The sequence below is a fragment of the Antechinus flavipes genome, chromosome 2 (assembly GCF_016432865.1).
Source record: "Antechinus flavipes isolate AdamAnt ecotype Samford, QLD, Australia chromosome 2, AdamAnt_v2, whole genome shotgun sequence".
NCBI lineage: Eukaryota > Metazoa > Chordata > Mammalia > Dasyuromorphia > Dasyuridae > Antechinus > Antechinus flavipes.
The window spans coordinates 273,459,496-273,477,798 of NC_067399.1; the positions used below are offsets into that span (position 1 = coordinate 273,459,496).

General features: G+C 36.4%; 1 protein-coding gene across 1 annotated transcript in view; it reads left to right on the forward strand.

Moving 5' to 3' along the window:
* RAD51 (RAD51 recombinase) overlaps positions 1-17,652 on the forward strand; it is a 41,829-nt gene extending 24,177 nt beyond the window's left edge. The window contains exons 6-10 of the mRNA XM_051977091.1: positions 898-992; positions 11,556-11,669; positions 12,322-12,451; positions 12,800-12,921; positions 15,549-17,652. Of these exons, the coding sequence (XP_051833051.1) occupies positions 898-992; positions 11,556-11,669; positions 12,322-12,451; positions 12,800-12,921; positions 15,549-15,672 (585 nt within the window). The 3' untranslated portion in view covers positions 15,673-17,652. The remainder of the gene's footprint in view (positions 1-897; positions 993-11,555; positions 11,670-12,321; positions 12,452-12,799; positions 12,922-15,548) is intronic.
* Positions 17,653-18,303: the final 651 nt, after the last annotated feature.

Consider the following 18,303-nt stretch of genomic DNA (forward strand, 5'->3'; position numbering starts at 1 on the left):
CTTAGGCCTGACATGCATAAAATCAGTTAATTGCATGATTCAAGGGATTTTAAATCTCGAAAATCAGTTTTGGAAAAATGGTAATTATGGCCCAGCCACTCCTGTTATGTGATCCCAAACCCAGCCCAATCCTAAACCAAACAGAAGAATTTTAACTTGATCTCTTCTGCATTAACATCTATACAAAATTTGTGATTTCAGTAAGTGAAAAAAAAAATTGATTTTGTTTGTACATATTCTACTTCCATTGACACAAAGTGTAACTAGCTTCTAAATGCCTTAGGAGACAGTTTCATGACTAGTTGTAGCCCCAAAAAATTCATCACCTGGTGGCTATGTATTGATGAGTCTATCAGAACTTAGCCTGGCACAAGTCCTCAGATGACAAAGGTATCTGGGCCCCTTTAAGAAATGCTCCACTATCACAGATTTTAGGAATTCAAGCATAAACAACAAGATTGTGTGATGATCAATTGTGATGAACATGGCTCTTTTCAACAATGTGGTAATTCAGGCCAATTCCAAAATAGACTTGTGATGAAGAGAGCCATCTGTACTCAGAGGACTGTGGGGACTGGATGTGATTCTAACTTAGTATTTTTACATTTTTGTTGTATGCTTGCTTGTTTTTTTCTTTCTCATTTTTTCCCTTTTGATCTGATTTTTCTTGTGCAGCATGAGAAATGTGGAAATACTTTCAGAAGAATTGCACATGTTTAACCTTTAAAAAAAAGAATTCAAGCATAACTTCATTATGAGGTGTTACATATCAACTTGATAGTTGATAACAAGACATTAATAAGCCATAGTGACTGGCCTCAGGCAGTTTAGTCTTAAATATCAAAAATGCCTATTTGTAGTTTATCCTTACTCTTGTTTACTTTTCGTTTTCTTTAGCTCCCCATAGACCGAGGTGGTGGTGAAGGGAAAGCCATGTACATTGATACTGAGGGAACCTTCCGGCCAGAGCGATTGCTGGCAGTGGCTGAAAGGTAGGCAATTGTTCTGAAGGTGAGGCTCCTCTGTTAGTTAGCATCTCCTTAAACAGTGGGTTTGATTCAATTGATTTATGGCTAAGGTTCTGTGACGTTCCTTTACTTCTCTAAAAGTATCCCTTCTAAAGCTGTTCAGATGTAATTCTTGGTGTGACCCTTTAAAATAGGTGAGTTTGTTTGTTTTAATCAGGGCAGCTCTACTTTTCAGCTAGAATCTTCAAATCAGCTCATAAGCTTATGTCACCTGTCACCTAGAATCTAATTCATGATCACATCAAGGATAATTTTTTTCCTTGTCACCTGAAGCCTTGGAAGTGAATTGGAATTCCTGTTAAATGGCCAAGTTACATGGCCAAGAACCATAGCTTCTCTAGTCATAACTCCACATTGATACAAACCCAATTGTTTACATCCTCACAGCAGTGGAGTTATGGTGAAAAGGTGACTGAAATTATCTCTGATTTATAGAGGGTAGGGGGGAATTTGGTCCTGTTTTTTGCCTTTGTCTCTTAGTCTGAGCCTGAGCCATAAGACAGTCTCACTGAGGCACAAATTATCTGGGCTGTGGTAAGAAATTAGAACAGATTTCCCCTTGGTGACTTTTGTTTTAAGGAGATGTATATTTCTACATTGGATCCCATTCATCCAAAAGAGACAGCACCCATAGTTGGAGAACTTTATTTTAGGTATTTTATCATTTCTCTTTAGCATATTGTAGGTTAGTCTTTGGCGAATGTTCACAAATTGTGAACAGAGTTTAGGAAATTTTTCATTAGGACCATTTTTGCAATTCTTTTGCTGAATAAAATGATCTTTAATTATGAGGGCCAGTGTGGTGCACTTGGCTTGAAGCTAAGCCAGAAACTTGGGTTTGAATCCTGGCTCAGACACTTGAGTAGCTACATGACCCAGGTGAGCTGTTTCACCCCCTCCATGAGCACCCAAATAGTCAGGGATGTTTGTACTGGCCATTTTCCCAGGATGCTTATACTCACTCTGTCAGCCTTCAAATGCTATATAAATGTGAACTGGTGGTGGTCATTCATATTAGTGTTATTATATTCATTCCCACCTGTTAGGAAAATTTTTCCTGCTTGAATTTCATATGTATGTGTTAATTGTATACATTTTACATCTATCAATAATCCCTCAAAATGGGCTTTGTAAAGTAAGGCCCAGGGTCTGCTTAAGCTAATATATGATTATTTTTCACAGCGAAAGCATTGAGAGTGCCATAATTAATACATTTGCCAACACTGCTTAAGCTCAACCTGTTATTTATGAACATTAACCCAATTCAGGCTTTTATGGCATAATTTTCCTGTTGTATGACAACCCTTTCTCATGGAACCACTACGAGTTCCCTTTATTCAGAGAAAGAGCACCCTCTTGTGGTGATAGAGTGTTCTTACTCCCAAGAAGCCACTCCCAATTAAGGGATTAATCATAGTTGCCTGGAGCTTAAGATCTTTCAAGGGGGTGTGCTGGGATGTGTGGGAAGTAGAACAAGAAGAATGCTTTCCATTAGCAGTAAACCTGCTGTGGCCCCTTGAAGGTGAGAACACTCTCCCTCTATTGATAGCAGATCATCTGATATATTTTCTGAGCAACAAAGATTACTTCCTCTTTTATATTGAACAAGAAGGAAAAATAAAAAACCTCCTAATTTATTTTTATTCACCATATCTATAGCTATAGTTTAGTGGAATATGTTGTCTCTTCGAAGTGAGGCTTTTACCTTATTACATTTTATCAAGGTATTGAAGCAGGTTGGTGTAGCTTGACCAGAACCCAAAATGACTCCCTAATTCTTCAAGCCCTGGCATCCCTAACAATTCCCCTTTAACTAGTGTGTCTAATGCCCGATGTTGAGAACCCACAGGAACAGTTTATCTCTCAGCTAGAATTTTTGATTAATGGCAGTAGAGGTTGTATTAGGGCATTGCTCCATTGATCTTCCAGCTGCCTTACAAAGTGCTCAAATATTCCTGGACTAATGAACAAACATTGTTATTTGAAGAGAAAATAAGGGCTTTATGCTCTAGTGCTCTGAGAGACAAATTGTGACGGTGTATGCCTCAATAACAGCCAGAACTCCATCCTGCAGTACATACTGACTGTTGTCTCAGATTCTGGCAGAATTAGGATTACAGAAACCTTGCCCCAGTTCAGCATTTTGTGGAGATATTTCAGTAGATCCATGGTCTGCAAGAGAATATGGAAAGATTGCAGAATTGGAACCAAGAGAGAAAGACCTGAGTTCAAATTCTTCTGAAAGTTACCAACTGTGATCAAGTGGTTATCAAATGAACAAATTCTTTAACTCCTTTGAATTTCTTTGACTCAATTTCCTCATTTTAAAACGGACCTATTACAATCTAGTGCCTAGCTTACAAACTATTTATAAAGATAATGTGATAATGTATAAAAAGTACTTTGCAAACCTTAAAGCACTATGTAAATAAATGAAAAGGCATGTAATACCCACTAGGTGCATTTAATACCAGGTACTTTGCTAGATCCTGGGAATGCAGATATAAAAGTGAAGACAGTTTTTGCTCCTTAAGGAGATTACATTCTTTTAAAAAAGAAAAAATGCATTTTCCCTGCATTTAATGAATACTTCCCCCCAAAGAGAACATTTTCATGTACAAAATCAAACATTAGAAAAGATTCTACTAAATCTATTCTATACAGCTTGCCTTTTAAGAGTATTTAATAAATTCCAACATCGTAAACACAATCTTTAAAACAAATAACATTGTCAAATAAAACAAATCCACATGTTTGCTGTATATGGCATTTGCCAAAAATATATATATCTAATTCTGCCCCTGAGGTCCAGTGCTTGCTTTCTCATCAGTTCTCTGAAGTTGCTGTTGACCAATGCATTGAACAGTCTTTCAAAATTGTTTTTCTTCACAATCTTACACCGTATAAAATGTCCTCTTTGTTCTATTCATTTCACTATGTATTAGTTCATATGAGTTCTCCCAGATTTCTGTGAATACATCCCTTTTGGGGAAAACGACTCACATGTACAAAAAATGTTTGTAGTAGTGTGGTTTTTTTTTGTTGTTGTTTTGGTTTTGTTTTGGTGGTGGTGGTGGTGGTGGCAAGGAATTAAAAAATTTGGGGATACCCATTAATTGGGAAATGACTAAATAAATTGTAATATGTGAATATAATGGAATATTATTGTTCTATAAGAAATGATGAGCAGAGAGGAAAGCCAAGATAGTGGAGTAAGGGCAGGGATACTCCAAGCTCTCCCTCAAACCCCTCCAGATTTCTTTAAATAATGATTCTAAACAAATTTTAGAGCATTAGAACCCACAAAAAGAGTGGAACAATTTTCCAACCAAAGATAACTTGGAAAGGTTACGAGGAGGGAGACTATGGTACAAAAGTGGGAGGTCAGTGCAGCCAGCGTGCTGTTAAAACAGGAGTAAGCCTTAAACTTCTGAATCAGTAACTATACTGGTAGTTTCCAGATCTCTCAGCCAAAAACACCAAAGACTTGGAAGGTCAGCAGAAAAGGTTTGTCAATAGGATGAGGGGGCCTCGGGAAATAAGCACACCAGCAGTAGATATGGGTGAGGGTGGTAATGGCAGCTTCACAGGAGGTCTCTTTACCAGCACTGAGAAAGTACTCTCTTCCTTTAGCACACTAGAACTTAGAGCCACAGTGGAACAGTTTGAGGGCAAAAAAATGCTTGTGGTCAAGTCCCTAGAAAAATTTGAAAGCAGCGCACAAAACCCCTGAAGCTTGGAGGGACATTACACCCTCAATCCTGGAAACAGAACCCAACTTTAACAAGGAGTTAAAAGCCAAGTAACTGGCTGGGAAAATGAGCAGACAACAGAAAAAGATTTTGAGCATAAAAAGTTACTATGTTGACATGGAAGATCAAGACATATACTCAGAAGAAGATAATAAAATTGAAGCTTCCAAGAAAAATAAGAATTATAAGAATTGGGCTCAGGCCACAGAAGAGCTCAAACAGGATTTTGAAAATCAAGTAAGAGAGATAGAGGAAAAATTGGGAAGAGAGTGATACAAAAAGGAATACAAAAAGCTAATGAAGAGAAGACTATCTTTAAAAACAATTAGCCAAAGTGAAATGAGCAGAACCAGGAGATCATTATACACTTCGACAACGATATTGTATGAGGATGTATTCTGATGGAAGTGGATTTCTTAGACAAAGAGACCTAACTGAGTTTCAATTGATAAATGATGGACAGAAGCAGCTACATCGTGAACTATCTGCATTTTTGTTTTTCTTCCCAGGTTATATTTACCTTCTGAATCCAATTCTCCCTGTGCAACAAGAGAACTGTTAAGTTCTGCAAACATATATTGTATCTAGGATATACTGTAACATATCTAACATATAAAGGATATGTTATATGTTAGATATATATATGTTAGATATAGGACTGCTTGCCATCTAGGGGAGGGGGTGGAGGGAGGGAGGGGAAAAATCGGAACAGAAATGAGTGCAAGGTATAATGTTGTAAAAAAATTACCCTGGAATGGATTCTGTCAATATAAAGTTATTATTAAATAAAATAAAATATTAATAAAAAAAAACAATTAGCCATATGGGAAAGCAGATATAAAAGCTTAGTGAGGAAAATAATCCCTTAAAAATTAGAATTGAGCAAATGGAAACTAATGACTATGAGAAATAGAAAAGGCCAAATCAAAAGAATGAAAAATAGAAAATACTGTGAATTATCTCATCAAAAAAACAATTGACCTGAAAAATAGATTCAGGAAAGATAATTTTTAAATTATTGGTGTACCTGAAACCCATGATCAAGAAAAAGAGCCTAGACATCATCTTTCAAGAAATTATCAGGGAAAACTGTCCTGATATTCTAGAACTGATAAGGAGGCTGATTTCAGAAAAGCCTGGACTTAAACATGAACTGATACTGAAGGGAGAACATTATACACAACAACAACAAAATTGTATGGTGATCAACTATATGTTAGACTTAGCTCTCTTCTCAGTGATAATGATCCAAGACAATTCTACTTCTAATAATCTTGTTAGAGAACTATGGAGACTGAATGTGGATCAAAGCATATATACTATTTTCATTTTTTTGTTTGTTTTTTTCTTTCTCATGGTTTTTCTCTTTTTGTTCTGATTTTTCTTTCATTACATGACTAATATGAAAGTATGTTTAAAGTGGTTGTACATGGATAACCTTTATCAGATTGCTTGTTATCTTGTGGGGGAGGCCAAGGGAAGGAGGAAGAAAAAATTTGGACCTCAAAGTCTTGGGAAAATAAATATTGAAAACTCTATCTTTACATGTTATTAGAAAAAATAAACTACTATTAAGTCAAGGGAAATAAAAAATATTGAACAACAACGATAAAAGAAAATATTCCTTTTTAGTGTAATAAAATTCTATAATCAGCCACACCCTAATTGATAGATGTCCCATTTTTCTCCAGTTGTTTGCTTTAATATAAATAACTGCTATAAACATTTTTGTTTAGATGAGTCCTTTTTTTTTTGAACTCTGGAGGTTTGAAGCCTAGGGGTGGTGTCATTTGAGCAAAGGGTATGTATAGCTTAGATACTCTTCCTATCTAAGGAAGAGTATCTTCCTTACGGAAATGATAATGTTATGAATAGAGTAAGATAGGTAAGGAAGTTTTGATTTGGGGAGTCGTAGGATTGGTAAGGAGAGCCAGAGGGCAGGTGATTGTTCTGCTTTTTTCCAGAAGCAGTGCTGGTGTGTATCTTTTAACTCATCCCAGCTCTGGAGGCGGATATACATGTAATAGCAAAGCTGGGCAACACTCCAGGTGTCTGGGATGGAGGGAGGGGAGGAAGTCTGAAGCTGCCCAGATAGACTGGTCTGCTTGAGTGTACACTCAGCAGTCAAGACAGTGATTACATGCTTGGTATTGTAGGATAGACAATCCATTCGTGTGCATTTCTTGTCCGTGTCCTTCCTTACACGATTTGTCTCCTATGTAAGGGACCTTTCTTTCTCTGATTCTTTTTATATTTCATGGCTACCAGTACAATGCTTGTTGTCCATTTGTTACCAGTTACTTTCACTACATGACCAAAGTCTTTATAAATGACTTTGAAATTTTTATATGACTTTCAAACAAATCATAAGTGGTTAACTATCCATGTATACCTGGCCACTGCCCTTTGAGTCATCTATTTACTAGCTTGAATCTTCTGAAGTGTTTGTTGTTTCATGATTGGCAGCAATATAGCTTAAACAGAAGAATATTGATGTTAAAAAGACACTGTATGTGAGGCACAGATTCCTTCATGATATCTAACCTGCTCTTTGTCCTTTACTTAATTTGAACCCAGCTTATTTATCTAGCTGTAATGCCTATCTGAGTGCTGAGTTTTCAATGAATCAATGAGTTTTCTCTCCAATTGCATATGCCATCATCAGGGCAATTAGAATCTTCATTTGCTTGTTAACTATAGTTAAATTAACAACAAAGATGTCTAAAGGATAAGAAATCCAAGCATTTGGGATTTCCCTATCATATCCCTTAATTGATAATCAGAGGATCATTAAACAAGGGACATTTTATATGGTATTATCCATCATCATTTTCAGTTTTCATTTTATTTTTGTTTACCTTGGCAAGTATGTTTTAAAATTTTTTTTATTATTATTTTTGTGAACTTGACAAATATCAACAAGAGTGTTTCCTTACACAAAGGAAATCCATAAAGACTTGTGTGATACTTTGAATTTGTAATGTGCATATAATATGTTACATTGATTTTTTTTTCCTTTGTATCAGTATGATTATTCATTTCCCTTTCCCCAAGAAAAGCTCTTTCTCAATGGAAATAGTCAACAAAACAAATGTATGCATTGACCATCCATTTGAAGATATGCTTCTCATTCTGTATCTCTGGCCCATGACCCCTCTGCCAAGAGTTGGGAAGCTGCCTCCTTATCAGTCTTCTCTAGTCATGCTTGATCATTGATTGCCCTGGTCCTACTCATTTCCATTGGTGGGATCTTCTAATTGCCCTACTTCTCTTACCAATTATGTGATAGACTTTGGTTTATTAAAGGAAATTACCTTGGAAAATTTGCCTATTCTCTCTCAGTCAAGGATGCTGATAATGTGTGTATGGGCTATTCTTATAAAGATTTCATAGAGATGAAAAACATAAGGTGTCAATGGTTACTGAATTCATCAATCAATCAGCAGGCATTTATTAAGTACCTGCTATGTGCCAGCATCTGGAATTAAGCTGCTTCTAGGTGGTTCTGTATTATTTTGCTAATTGATTATTTTAATTGATGATCTTAAGATAAGGTCCCACTTTGTTGTAGAAGCTTTTAAACCAGAATGGTCTGGAAGGAAATGATTCCCATTAAGGCATCACATGTAAATGAAAAGTTATTTCTGTATCAGAAGAGAATTTGTTCAATATAGCTCTTATGACATTTTTTTTATGTCTGAAGTGGAAATGGTTATGGTAAAAGTGAATATGATTTTAAGAAACAGAATGTCTCATTTTCTTTTGTGTTTAAAAGGAGGCAGAAGTATGCTTTATGGTGATAACCATTTATTGAGCTCCAAACATAAATTGAAGTGTCAGACTCATTCATCCAAATGCACTAGTGAGAACCCCAAGTGTGGTAGAAGCCACACTGCAAAGTTACAAAATCTCAAGTATCATTTATGCATCTGAAAAGAAATAAAGTTGATTCAGTCACCCTCATTCTCTTTGCTAATGATAGCTGGATTTCCTTCCAGCTGATGAGAGCTTTTGTTTCTATCATGCTTAGGCTGTTCCTCTACCCCTTTGGTTTGAGAACACTCTAATCTAAATTCTGAGTGGGCCCTTGGCTGCCATTGCTTTTGAGTGATTGCTTGGTGAAGCTTAAGGTGTAGAACAGCATCTCTGGATTCCCTTCTGGAGTAGTAGTTTAGGGATTTAGTCGTGAATTTCAAAATTGTTTCTATTTCTATCCGTTGGAGAGGATTGGAATTTCCTGGCCTGAATTTCAGCAAAACACAGCAGTACTTCTTGGCAAATCTTTCTGGTTTTGAAAATATAACTTTGGGTGTAATTAATCCAGGAAAAAAACTTTCCTCTGACCAGACAGAGGATGCAGCCTTTCAGACCAGCTGTAGAGTCAAAGAATCTTTGGCTTCGAGAACACCACCAGCCCCCAGGTGTCTAATTCTGCAGGAGGAACAAAGTGTTTTTCTGCACAGGCCTTACACCCCAAACCCTAGAGAGAAAGAGATTTAAATATTCCCATTTGTCGGTAAGGAAAGGAAACAGCATCAGGTAGAAGTCAGTTGCCCAAGATAAGAAGGTGAGTAAGTGGCACAACCAAAAATAGAATCTAAGACTTCTGTCCCCCAAACTCAAGTACTGTACTTGGATGAGGATTTGGGCAGAAAAAGGTGAGTTCAAAAGCAAATGGACTGAATTGTGACTTTTTAAGTGAACTTTTGTAAATCACTTCTGCAGTGTGAGGTAGCCAGATGAAAATGGTTTTTCCGTATAGAAGCTAAGAAAAAAGGAAGGAAAACCCAAATTTTTTTGGTTACTCAAGTCTAATTTTCTGAACTAACACTATCAGCAGTTTCTGCTTCTGTTGTTCCATTTTTATCATCTTCACAGACTTCTGAAAATTGAAGATTTCTCCAGGTTGTAACCTCTGATAGACCAATTTCTTTTCTCATGCTGTAGAAAAGAGGCAAGGGGTGATAAAAGATTGCATTTTGAAAAATGTCTTGAACACAGTATTATAGATCCCAGGCTGCATTCTTTGTTCAAATATCTGGGGGCAGGAGGGAGTTTGTTCTGTAACATTTGAAAGAATTTCACAGTATCCTGTGTATATTTTATAATCAAGTTCAACAATGATATAATAATACTACCACCACTTAAATTATAGGTAGCAGCACGGGGTCATGGAAAGACCATAGGACCATATAAAACAAGGATATCTGACTAGATGATCTCTAAACACCATGAGAGTGTTAGACCAGAAAACAATATTTGAACAAGCATCTGATCAATTCTGTATCCTAACCAGAACTAAAAGTTTTACTGGTGCTACAAAAATTTCAATATCATGACCAAAGTCCTCTTCGTTCCCATTCACTAGATTTTTAAAGTTTTATTGATGCCTTTTGTTTTTACATTATATTTGCTTCTGAATATGCTTCTCCTATTTTCTTCCCCCAAAGCCTTGTAAGAAAGATTATATAAAAAGAAAGAGAAGAACACGCCCACTGATACTTTGAGTATATGTGATACCATTTGTTGCCATTTCTCAGGCAGTGAGCATTCATCCATTGTGGCCAAAGAAAGTACCACTTGGATATTTTGATATTTATGAGAATTTTCTTTTTGGCTTAAGGAGAACCACTGAATTTCTGTGTAAAGACAGTTCAAGTACTTTTTTTGCCTATTGAGTTTTTTAAATACCACAATCATTTCTCAACTTCCACTATCATATTCCCTTGTAATTAAGAAAAATTAATCATGTCTGATGGTACATGCAATATTCTGCATCCTTAATCCCTTACTTCTACCCAGAGATGGACAGTGTATTTCATCATCTTCCCTGTGGGACCATGTTATTTATAATTATGTATTATGATCCAGTTCTCCTTGACTCTGGTATTAATTTCCATTTTTAAAAAAGCTTCTAATTTTTTCCCTAGAATTCCTCAAATCTTTTTTTCTAGAGAGCATTAAAATTCCATTCCATTCCAGTCATATGCCACAGTTTATTCAGTGATTTCTCAATCACTTAGGCAACTCTTTGTTGCCAATTTTTTGCTATAATTTTTAGACCTGTCAATCAACAACATCCAATAGCACCTCTTACATGCTTTCAAGGAGATCACTATAGGGAAAACAGCAGGCCAACAACTGTACAAACAAGAAATAGTCAGGATATATTGTAAATAATCTCAGAAGATATTAAGATTAAGGATGGGGTGAAGCTTCTGGCAGAAGGTAGGACTTTTGGACTTTTACTGAGAATTACATCTTTTTTTAAACTTTCTTGGCTTATATACTTGACAGTAGAATTACTGAGTTAAACATTTTGAGACAACTGGATGATACAGTGTTTAGAGCACCAGGCTCTGGAGTCAGGGAGATCTGAATACAAATCCAGCTTCAAACACTAATATATGGGCCTGGCCAAATCTGCCTCAATTTCTTCAACTGTGGAATGTGTATTATAATATCCACCTCATGAGGGTATTAGGATCAAATAAGATAATTGTAAAAGTATATAGTATAATGCCAGTCTTTCCAAAATCCCTTCAACATTGACCTGCTCTCTTTTATTATCTTTGCCAATTCGATGAGTTGAAGTAAAAATCATTATTTATCTTAATGTTAGAGGTTTAGAGCATTTTTATATGGTTAATAGTTTGCATTTTTCTTTTAGAAATGTTTATTCTTATCTAGGTTTGAAACCTTCTAGTCAAATGATCCCAGAGAATCATTTTCTCTCTGCCTTAGCTTTTTCATCTTATTGTAATGTTCTGACTAGATATGGCCTGTCTGGCAGTGATGTCTTGGATAATGTGGCATATGCTCGAGGCTTCAACACTGACCACCAAACCCAGCTCCTCTATCAGGCTTCAGCCATGATGGTTGAATCCAGGTATGTTTGGAAGCAGATGGTAATGATGCTCTCACTTAAGGAAATCCAGTACTAAAATGTGTGCAGGCTGATTAGAGACTGGACATGGGAAAAGAAAGGGGAGACTTGCTGTGTGACCCATGACAAATTATCTTTAAAAATTAGACTAATACAGCTGAACTTATGGTGAGAAAGTAAGGAATTTTGGCAATTAGGTGATGCAATTGATAAGAATGCTGGGCCTGGAGTAAGGAACTCATCTCTATGAGTTCAAAACGGACCTCAAACAGTGGGCAAGTCACTTAACCCTGTTTGTTTCAGTTCCTTATCGGTAAAATGAACTGGAGAAGAAAATGGGTCATGGCGAGTCAGAGATGACCTAAATGACTGAACAACTGAATTTATACTCATATCAGAAACATATGTTCATTGGAGGAATCCTGCACTCTCACCACAATGGCTATTTTTGAATCACATTTTTTCTTTTAATTATTTATATAAATGGCTGAACACACACACACACACATATATACACACATACACCTGTGTGTGTGTGTGTGTGTGTATGTGTGTGTGTGTGTGAGATGTATGTAAGATTTTGGGTAAAAAGAAGACTGAATCAGACTTAAGCAAAAAAGTGCTTCACTGTATCTCTCTGTTCCTTGCTCCTTAGGTATGCATTATTAATTGTGGATAGTGCTACAGCCCTCTATCGAACGGATTACTCTGGCCGAGGGGAGCTATCAGCCAGACAGATGCACTTAGCCAGGTTCCTTCGGATGCTCCTACGACTTGCTGATGAGGTAGAGCTGCTGGGGCAATAGTGAGGGAGCACCTTATTTCAATTTTAATCTATACAGTGAATCTTGCCAAAAAGGATGAGAACAATTTCTAATCACCAAAATGTAAAATTTAGGCAGTTAAGGGCCTACTCAATGTGAAGCATTCTGCCAGGTTCTCAAGATAGTCATGGCATAAATACTGCTTCTAAGAAGCTTATGATCAACTTGAGCTGAAAGATCAAATACACAAATAACTACGAACCTGTTTGTACCTGTTGCAGGTGAAACTTTTTGGGAAGCATAGGTCAAGGTGCCTACTGATGTTTATGATAATGAAAGAGATTTTTTCTATGTCTTTTCCCCCATCAGTTTGGTGTAGCAGTGGTAATCACTAATCAAGTGGTAGCCCAAGTAGATGGGGCAGCTATGTTCGCTGCAGATCCCAAAAAACCCATTGGAGGAAACATCATTGCACATGCCTCAACTACCAGGTATAGTAATGATTTAGATTCATTTACATAAGATGCCTTTTTTAAAAAAAATTATTATAGCTTTTTATTTATAAGATGTATGCATAAATAATTTTACAGCATTGACAATTGCAAAATCTTTTGTTCCAACTTTTCCCCTCCTCCCCACCCTTCCCCCAGATGGCAGGTTGACCAATACATGTTAAATATGTTAAGGTATAAGTTAAATACAATATATGTATACATGTCCAGTTATTTTGCTGTACAAAAAGAGTCAGATTTTGAAATAGTGTACAATTAGCTTGTGATAAAAAATCAAAAATGCAGGCAGAGAAAAATAGAGGGATTGGGAATTCTATGTAGTGGTTCATAGTCATCTCCCAGAGTTCTTTCCCTAGGTGTAGCTGGTTCAGTTCATTGCTGCTCTATTGGAACTGATTTGGTTCATCTCATTGTTGAAGAGGGATGCCTTTTTTAAAAAAATAATTTTTACCTCAGTTCCTCAGGGTACATTCATTTAAAAAAATTTTTTTTTGAATTCTAAAGGATACCTTTTAAACAATTATAAACTTAGCAAACAACCCACACTTAACACCATATACCAAGATAAGATCAAGATGGGTCCATGACCTAGGCATAAAGAACGAGATTATAAATAAATTAGAGGAACATAGGATAGTTTATCTCTCAGACTTGTGGAGGAGAAAGAAATTTGTGACCAAAGATGAAGTAGGGACCATTACTGATCACAAAGTAGGAAATTTTCATTATATCAAATTAAAAAGCCTTTGTACAAACAAAACTAATGTAAACAAGATTAAAAGGGAAGCAACAAACTGGGAAAACATCTTCACAGTTAAAGGTTCTGACAAAGGCCTCATTTCCAAAATATATAGAGAACTGACTCAAATTTATAAGAAATCAAGCCATTCTCCAATTGACAAATGGTCAAAGGATATGAACAGACAATTTTCAGATGATGAAATTGAAACTATTACCACTCATATGAAAGAGTGTTCCAAACCATTATTGATCAGAGAAGTGCAAATTAAGACAACTCTGAGATACCACTACACACCTGTCAGATTGGCTAAGATGACAGGAAAAAATAATGATGAATGTTGGAGGGGATGCGGGAAAACTGGGACACTGATGCATTGTTGGTGGAGTTGTGAATGAATCCAACCATTCTGGAGAGCAATCTGGAATTATGCCCAAAAAGTTATCAAACTGTGCAAATCTTTTGATCCAGCAGTGTTACTTCTGGGCTTATATCCCAAAGAAATACTAAAGAAGGGAAAGGGACCTGTATGTGCCAAAATGTTTGTGGCAGCCCTATTTGTAGGGGCTAGAAACTGGAAATTGAATGGATGCCCATCAATTGAAGAATGGCTGGGTAAATTGTGGTATATGAATGTTATGGAATATTATTGTTCTGTAAGAAATGACCAGCAGGATGAATACAGAGAGGACTGGCGAGACTTACATGAACTGATGCTAAGTAAAATGAGCAGAACCAGGAGATCATTATACACTTCAACAATATGGTATGAGGATGTATTCTGATGGAAGTGGATTTCTTTGACAAAGAGACCTGAGTTTCAATTGATAAATGATGGACAGAAGCAGCTACATCCAAAGAAAGAACACTGGGAAATGAATGTGAACTATCTGCATTTTTGTTTTTCTTCCCGGGTTATTTATACCTTCTGAATCCAGTTCTCCCTATGCAACAAGAGAACTGTTCGGTTCTGCAAACATATATTGTATCTAGGATATACTGCAACATATCTAACATATATAGGACTGCTTACCATCTAGGGAAGGGGGTGGAGGGAGGGAGAGGAAAAATTGGAATAGAAGCGAGTGCAAGAGATAATGTTGTAAAAAAAAATTACCCTGGCATGGATTCTGTCAATATAAGTTATTATAAAATAAAATAAAATATAAAAAAAACTACCTATACATATGTTTTGAAAATAAAAAGCTTTTTAAAAAATAAAATAAACTTAGTAAACAAACAATAACATGAAAAAAAATCTCTCTTCTCCTTATAGTCCTTCATATAATTGTCATCTTTTCCAGTCTGATGGGTATAAATGTGGAACCAATGTTAAAACAATTTGCATTTCTCTTACTTTTTGGAGTATTTTCTCATATGGTTGTTGTAAGCTTACATTTCTTTAAAAAAATAACTGTGTGAAAAAAATTTTGATTTGAAAAAACTAGGGAGAATTGCAGAAACAGCTTACAAAAGGCTTTTAAACTTTTTTTTTTGTCTGTTGTTTAGGAGTATTTTGAGTCTACTGTTACTGCTCCCAACTCAGCAATTAATTAATGGACTTAAGTTGGCAAACACTTTTAGAAGAAGGAAAGTCCCTAAAATTAAGGAACATATATAAATCTCTCAGTGCCCTTCCTGGTCAGAAGGCGTTTTGCTTATTACTTCACAACCTTATTTCACTCTCCTGATAATCTACAGAGGAGTGACCAGAAATAGCTTTGTTGCTGAGGAATACAGAAAAGTTCTCATTTTCTTCCCCTCAGAGTATGCAAACTTAGGAAAACTTGTTTAGAACTCAGAGGTGGCCTTTGAAATTTGGAATGCAAGTAATATAAATGATTTGTTGTTTTGTTTTTTCAATCAGACTGTACCTAAGGAAAGGACGAGGAGAAACTAGGATTTGCAAGATCTATGACTCTCCTTGCCTTCCTGAGGCTGAAGCTATGTTTGCCATTAACACTGACGGAGTAGGAGATGCTAAAGACTGAGGCACAACTTTGATTTCATTTATAAAACTTATGTTTCCTTATGAAGAAGACTGTTCCCTGGGGTGTTTCACAGGCCTTTTCCTGTTGTGACGGCTCCAAAAGAGACTTCCAGGAGACATCCATGAAAACAGCCATTGTATTTGCCCATCTGAAGGTGTAAACAGGATTCAGGTCAGCAGTTAGGAACCCTGATCTAAAATGTTGATTTCTTCTGAGTTTATTGATCTCTACGTGATTTCTCTGGTCCTTGAGGGAGGTGAGGAGCAATCTCTTAACAAAATGATTTCAGCTGGGCGTAAGATCTCCATTTGTTTGAAAGTATCTTTTATTTTATTATTTTTTTAATATGTGGCCACAAACTAAGAATTTAGAAAAAAAAAATTAGATTCTTTTTCTCCCATTTTCTTTAAGGATGAAAATAAAATGTTTCAGAGCTATAACACAAAGAGATCAAATAATCCCCTATTTATCCCAAGCTTCTTATAGGATCTTGTTTCTCTGATTGTAAAATTCACCTGAAAGTTATTAGGCATCTGAATTAGCATTGGGATTTTATATCTATGTATGTGTATGTGTTTGTACTCGTTGAGGGAAAGTTTTTTCTTTCTTTTAAGGTAAAGGAGTTTTTAATAGGTATCCTGGGTTTATGAGACTACTTGGTTCGTCCCAACTCAGTTCTTCCTTTACCGCTTGCAGTAAAATACTGGGGTCTGGGGCATTTCAGGAGTTTTTGCAAAGGGATTTGAGCCCCAAGATGAAATACATTTTGAAGAGGAGGATTTTTGAGTCCATCTTATTACGTTAGCTAAACATTATATTGAAGCCTTATGTTAGCTAAATATTGTTAAGATGTATAAATGATTAAATCCTATTAGCAGCCCATTGGGGTAATGGGAAAAGGGTAGAATCCCCACCTAGATTGGTAGGGGTGGGGTAAGAGAACATAATTACAGCACATATGGGCTCATTGTGGTGAATGATGGCTGCCCCTTCCCCAAACCACAAAGCCTTTTCATTACAAATTTCGATGCTATTTTGAAATAACCTATTTCACTTTACCAAAATAAAACCCCCATTTTCTAATGTTGGCCTTAAAAGGCTTTCAACATAGAGGGAAGATTATATTCAGAAATGAACATAATGTAATGTAAAAGCAAAATGAATCAATAAAATACTTCCAAGGACTATTTGCTGCTTGTCCAGCCTGGACTAGCTAGGTGGAATGTGATATTGAGAAGCAACAAGATATCTTTCTTCTAGAATGTTAAGCTGCCCATTGTATAAATATATCCCTAGTCTATCTCTTTACCTACAATATGATTGGACAGTCAGCATCATGTATCTTTTTTTTTTTTTTTTTTTTTTTTTTTTAGCATCATGTATCTTTTAACATTTAACTTGCTTCCTGGTCATGTACCTAAAAAGACTGTACTCTGAAGTGAGAATCGTAACTGTTCACAAAATTCCAGTCTTTGCTTTCCTTGGATTGGAGTTTCTTTGGTTTAGAGTAGGTTGGGTTTAGGGAATCAGCTGGTCAACCTAGAAGCTTTGTCTTTAACTCTGGCCCCAAAGTTTCTGCCCAATGTTTTTGGTACCATATGCACATATCTACACAGTACAAGTGCAAAGACAGGTGTGGCACTGTTGACATAGAATCTAGGTTCCCTGAGGAAGTAAGGAAAGGTTATGGGCTAGGGTGAGAGAAGGTAACTACTTTAAATTTGCTGTTCGAACTCTAGCTTGCTTTTTCAGATTCCATTTTCTTGCTGACTGCTCTTAGTGCATCTCTTAAATAGGCAAGAACTATTATCTTCCAGACCCTTACATGAAGTGCTTGGTTAGACCTCTGATCCTTTAGTATAAGGTGTCTGCAGCGGCTTTATCTAAACCTATATGATGTTAGGGTATGTTCTCTGTAGCTAACGTCTTTACTGCTGCAACTTTTCAAGCAAAATATTAAAACATTCTTGCGTCTGAAAATATTTGTGCCTAAAAATTCTTCCAAACTGCAAACCAAGTAGATGAAACCAATCCAGGTTTAACTCAGAGTTGTGTATATCTCTTCACTGAGTCATGACCTACAGGAAGCCTAGATAGTGAGAGATCTGCTTAGAACCCATGGCTATATTTTTAATACACAGGAGTTAAAAGTGACTTGCTCAGAGCAGGATCCGAATCTAGTTTTTACTGATAAGACCAGGTCATGCTACTAAAAGAAGATCCCATGAAAGAGGTAAGGTAGATATTCCCATTTGAAAGATAAGGAAAGTAAGGCTTGGAAAGGTGTAATCCCATCCAAGATCTTTTTACATCCGGTAAAGAGCATCTTAAGGCATTTTCAGATTTTCTGACAAAAGACCAGCGCTTCCTCCCTCCTTCCCCCCCCACAACAGGTTGTGTGGCAACGAAAGGTGTCACTGCTTCTACTTAGATCCATTTGACTGGGTTCCAGAATTGTCCATGACCATTCAGAAAAACTGCCTGAAGCCAGTGAAGACACTATCCCATCACAACCAGCTGCAACTGTACAGATCAAAGATGCTCTCTTACAGATGCCCAAGATTTTTTTTTATCTTTCTTCAAGGCTGAAGTCTTTTAACATTCTTGTCAGGACTCCAAGTTGTCTGTCTT